The sequence below is a fragment of the Rhinopithecus bieti genome, unplaced genomic scaffold, assembly GCF_001698545.2.
Source record: "Rhinopithecus bieti isolate Rb0 unplaced genomic scaffold, ASM169854v2 scaffold_37915, whole genome shotgun sequence".
Lineage (NCBI taxonomy): Eukaryota > Metazoa > Chordata > Mammalia > Primates > Cercopithecidae > Rhinopithecus > Rhinopithecus bieti.
In genome coordinates, this window is record NW_016815664.1 from 56497 (window position 1) to 61504 (window position 5008).

General features: G+C 34.7%; 1 protein-coding gene across 1 annotated transcript in view; it reads right to left on the minus strand.

Moving 5' to 3' along the window:
* Nucleotides 1–1550: 1550 nt before the first annotated feature.
* LOC108516192 (putative zinc finger protein 730) overlaps nucleotides 1551–5008 on the minus strand; it is an 8619-nt gene continuing 5161 nt past the window's right edge. Inside the window, exons 3-4 of the mRNA XM_017853529.1 lie at nucleotides 1873–3003; nucleotides 1551–1633 (exon numbers count right to left, since the gene is read on the minus strand). Of these exons, the coding sequence (XP_017709018.1) occupies nucleotides 1551–1633; nucleotides 1873–3003 (1214 nt within the window). The remainder of the gene's footprint in view (nucleotides 1634–1872; nucleotides 3004–5008) is intronic.

Consider the following 5008-nt stretch of genomic DNA (forward strand, 5'->3'; position numbering starts at 1 on the left):
TATTGGATTATTATTTTGAGACAGAGTCTGCACTCTGTCATCCAGGCTGGAGTGCAGTGGCACAATTTGCAGCTCACCTCCAGATCTCTGTGCTCCGCAGGTTCATGTGCATTCTCCTGGCCTCAGCCTGCCATCACTTAGTATGCTGGGATTAAAGATGGGGTGCCACCATGCCTGGTTATAAAAAAAAATTTTTTGTTATTTTTCGTATGAGACGGGGTTTCAGTCATATGGCAAGGCTAGTCGTCTGGAGCTCCCTGACCTAAAGGTAATCTGCCTGCCTTGGCCTCCCCAAAGGCTAGGATTAGAGGTCATCAGCCACGCCACGCCTGCCACTCAAAATTAAATTACTTAAAGAAAGGCCTGAAAAACTGGAACTTACTACAAAAAATAGAGTAAAAACCACATAACATTGGTGTGCGGCAGTGGACTTTTAAATCTAACCTCAAAATCCGAGGGAGAAACGGAAAAACAAATGAGTCAGATTTACGTTTACAAATTAAATGCTGTTGCACAGAATCGACACAATCAAGTCCACTAAAAATTGGAACGAAAATATTTGTAAATCTACATGCGGTCAAGGGTTAATATCAAAAACACATAAGAAGACTTAAAAATGACTGCACAATAACAAACAAATAACTTACAAAGTGCATTAAATATTTTTCACGAAAAGTACAACATAGTGGGACCAACAGATACATTTAAGAATTAATCAATGTCGGATTTATTTAACAGGAAATTGACAACCTGCTGCGCTCCCAAGGTTGCTGGGATTACAGGTGTTGCCACTGTGCCTGGTGCTTACATAGACTTAATTTTGGATTAAATTTCTTTTCTATTTATTGCATCTGCAAAATATATTTTAGTATAAACTCTCTGGAGTTTTCTAAGCTGTAGTTTTTGAAAACAAAAAAAGTTTTTTCCAAAACTATTTCATTTGGAGAGTTTTTCATTAATATAAATTCTCTAATGTTGAACAAAGTTGGAGCAATGGCTTCAGGGTTTCCCTCTAGTACAAAATGAGTACAGTAAGATTGTGACACAAGTAAAGTTACTATAACTCTATATTTTAATGTTTGTCTTCAAAAGAAATCATCTTCTGAAGTTTAAAGGCTTACGTTTTCTGAAAAATCTTTGAACAGTGATTGCACTTTTAATGATTTTATTAAGTATGAACTCTGATGTTGAGTCAATGTGAGCAGATGTTAACAGGGTTTTCACTTTCTTTATATTTGTATATTTGTTCTCAAGTATAAATGTCCTGTGCAAAATGTGAGCATTGGTTAAAAGTTTTGCCACTTTGTTCACACTAGTAGTTTTCTCCAGTATGAATCACCTAACCTACAATTAAATGTGACAACAATTTAAGGGCTTTGTCACATTCTTCATATTTCTAGAATTTCTCACCAGCATTTCTTCTATATTTGGAAAAGTTTTAGGTGTTGTCAAAGGCATTGTTACAACTTTCAGGTTTTTAGTTTCTCTTTAGTATGAACCATCTTATGTCTGTTAAGAATATAGGATTTGTTAAAGGCTTTGCCACATTCTTAACACTTGTAGGGATTCTCTCCAGTATGAATTACCTTATGTGTAGTAAGGTGTGAAGACTGGTTAAAGGCTTTGCCACATTGTTCGTATTTGTCGGTTTTTCTCCAGTACGAATTACCTTATGTTTAGTAAGATTTGAGGATCGGTTAAAAGCTTTGCCACGTTCTTCACATTTGTAGGGTTTCTCTTCGGCATGAATCATCTTACATGTAGTAAGGTATAAAGATTGTTTAAAAGCTTTGCCACAGTCTTTACAATTTTATGTATGAATTGTCTTATGCTTAGTAAGGTGTGAGAACTGCCCAAAGGCTTTACCACAATCTTCACATTTGTAGGGTTTCTCTCCAGTATGAATTCTTTTATGTGTAGTAAGGTTTGAGGACTGGTTGAAAGCTTTGCCACATTCTTCACATTTGTAGGGTTTCTCTCCAGTATGAATTCTCTTATGTGTATTAAGGTGTGATACCTGGCTAAAGGCTTTGCCACATTCTTCACATTTGTAAAATTTCTCTACAGTAGGAATTATCTTATGTGTAGTAAGAGTTGGGAACTGGTTAAAAGCTTTACCACATTCTTTGTATTTGTAGGGTTTCTCTCTAGTGTGAGTTATCTTATGTATATGAAGGTTTGAGGATCGGTTAAAAGCTTTGCCACAGTCTTCACATTTGTAGGGTTTCTCTCCAGTATGAATTACTTTGTGTTTAGTAAGGGTTGAGGACCACTTAAAAGCTTTGCCACATTTTTCGCATTTGTATGGTTGCTCCTTAGTATGAATATTCTTATGTTCAGTAAGGTCTGAGGACTGGTTAAAGGATCTGCCACATTCTTCACATTTATAGGGTTTCTCTCCAGTATGAATTCTTTTATGTGTAGTAAGGTTTGCAGATTGGTTAAAAGATTTGCCACATTTCTCACACTGGTAGGGTTTTTCTCTAGTATGAATTCTCTTATGTGTAGTAAAATGTGAAAACCAGTTAAAGGCTTTGCCACATTCTTTACATTTGTAGGGTTTTTTCTCAGTAATTATCTTACGTGTAGTACAGTTTGAGGACTCACTAAAGGCTTTGTCACATTCTTCACATTTGTAGGGTTTCCCTCCAGTATGAATTTCTTTACTTTGAGCTAAGTGTGAAAGAATGCAAAATAATTTTCCACATTCTATACATTTGAAAGGTTTCTTTGAAGTATGGCTTATCTTCTGTCTGTTTGTATTTGAAATTTTATGAAAGACTTTCACATATTGAAATATTTTGTTATGGGTAGTTGCCAAACACTGGTTATGTCTATTATAACCTTTTTTGCGCATCTTAAACTCATCTACACTTTTACAGCCTTTTCTTAACAGTAAATTCTCATGTCCACATTTTTTATATTTTCTCAGTATGACTTCTTGGAAATAATCTTTTATGCCTTGCTCTGGCCAAAGTTCTTGGGCAATATGAGAACATATAACTGAAAGAAATAAAAATCACAAATTACTCCATGTACTAGACTGAGTATAGTTTACAAACCTAACCTACAAAGTTACACAAACTACATAACAAGATGGCATAGCAAAATACCACAGGCCCTAATTTCTTCATAAATATATAAATATAACAAAAATCCAACGTACATTTGTAAAAAAGTAAGTTGACCGTGTACGGTGCCCCAGGTGAGCACAATGCAAAGAGCAATAAAGAGGAAAAGAAAGTCTGTCACATTTTACCCAACAGAGCTCTTCCTCCTCTCCATTTTAACATAGTGACTTTCGAAGTAAACTGCCAACTCCTGGTTTCTTTTTTAAAAGACAAGTAAAATGCTGGCACATACATCTTTATTTCCGGCTTACAGGGGCTTTTCCAGACACTGGTTTCTGTCTCTTACAACAAAAGGTTCTGAAAGAAATGGTGGTATACTTTAAAATGACAGTTTGAGCCTGCTGAGACAAAAAAGAAGTTTTATAGTATCAGAGAGACTGTTGTATCACAGAGAAGAAATGTAGCAAGTGATTACCAATTGTTTGTTTGGTTTTTTTGAGACAGAGTCTTGCTGTGTCACCCAGGCTGGAGTGCAGTGGTGCAATCTCAGCTCACTGAAACCTCTGCCTCCCGGGTTCAGGCGATTCTCCTGCCTTAGGCTCATAAGTAGGTGGGACTACAGGCACATGCCACCATGCCCAGCTAATTTATTGTATTGTTAGTAGAGATGGGATTTCACCATGTTGACCAGGATGGTCTCGATCTCTTGACTTCGTGATCCGCCCACCTCAGCCTCCCAAAGTGCTGGGATTACAGACACGAGCCACCACACCTGGTCTACTGATTTTTAAGAAGAAACACAAATAAACTCCTCTAACTAAAAGCAAACAAAAAATTTTAGACAAGACATATTTTAAGAACATGTTTGAGAGACTCCCAGAATGTCTAGTCAAAATGATTGTTTTTAGACTATGTCAGGACAGAACTACATTATAAAGATTATGATGGGTAGCTTTTCTAAATGTCCGAATCTCAATTAAAGATTACAATGTATACAAAACAGGGCAATGTAATTCCATCAAAATACAAAATTTTCAGAAGGAAACCACAGAAAAAATGTACACATTAATTTTAAAATTGATTAAAATTGAATATTCAGTGAATGAAACAAGAACACAGACAACTACAGAAAATCAAAATGAAGATAAGAACAAAATATTGAAAAAATTTGAAAATAGAAATTATGGGGTAAAAAATACAAGAAGAAATAAAACTGAAAATCTCTCAGTAAGAAAATAATGTAAACATGAAAAGCTTAACAAACAAACTAGGATACATACAAAGATATTTATAACACATATATAAGCACAATTTCAAAACTCACAGACAGAAAGAGCATTTTGGGAGCTGCAATATAAAACTGATGTGTCATATACAAACATGATCTTATGATACAACCAGTGAATTGTCAAAAAAATTTTGCAGGCCAGAAAAAAACTGTGTGATGTAGTCAAAGTACTGGAAAAAAAAAATAGTTTTCAAGTGAAGGTAATACCATCAGCAAATCTGTCCTGAAAAATGAAAAAATTATGTTCCAAAATAGCCAAATTCTGAAAAGGTATATTGGCACTGCATATACTTATAAAACTGCATAAACATATAAAAGATGCTGAAAGCAGTTCCTTAAATGAAAAATAAAAGGATTCAAGAAAATACCACATAATCAAATAAAAATAAATTACTTTTTGAGAAAAATAGGCACGTACATAAAAAAAGGATTTTGTAGCATTATCATAATGGTGCAGAAAACATTTTAAATTATTCTCTAAAATTTGAAAGATAAAAGCATAGCAATTATTATAAACATCTGTTAATGAATATACCACATTAAAAAAAATATATATATATATATATATTTTTTTGAGACAGGTTCTCACTCTGTCACCCAGGCTGGAGTGCAGTGGCACTATTTCGGCTTACTGCAAGCTCCGCCTCCC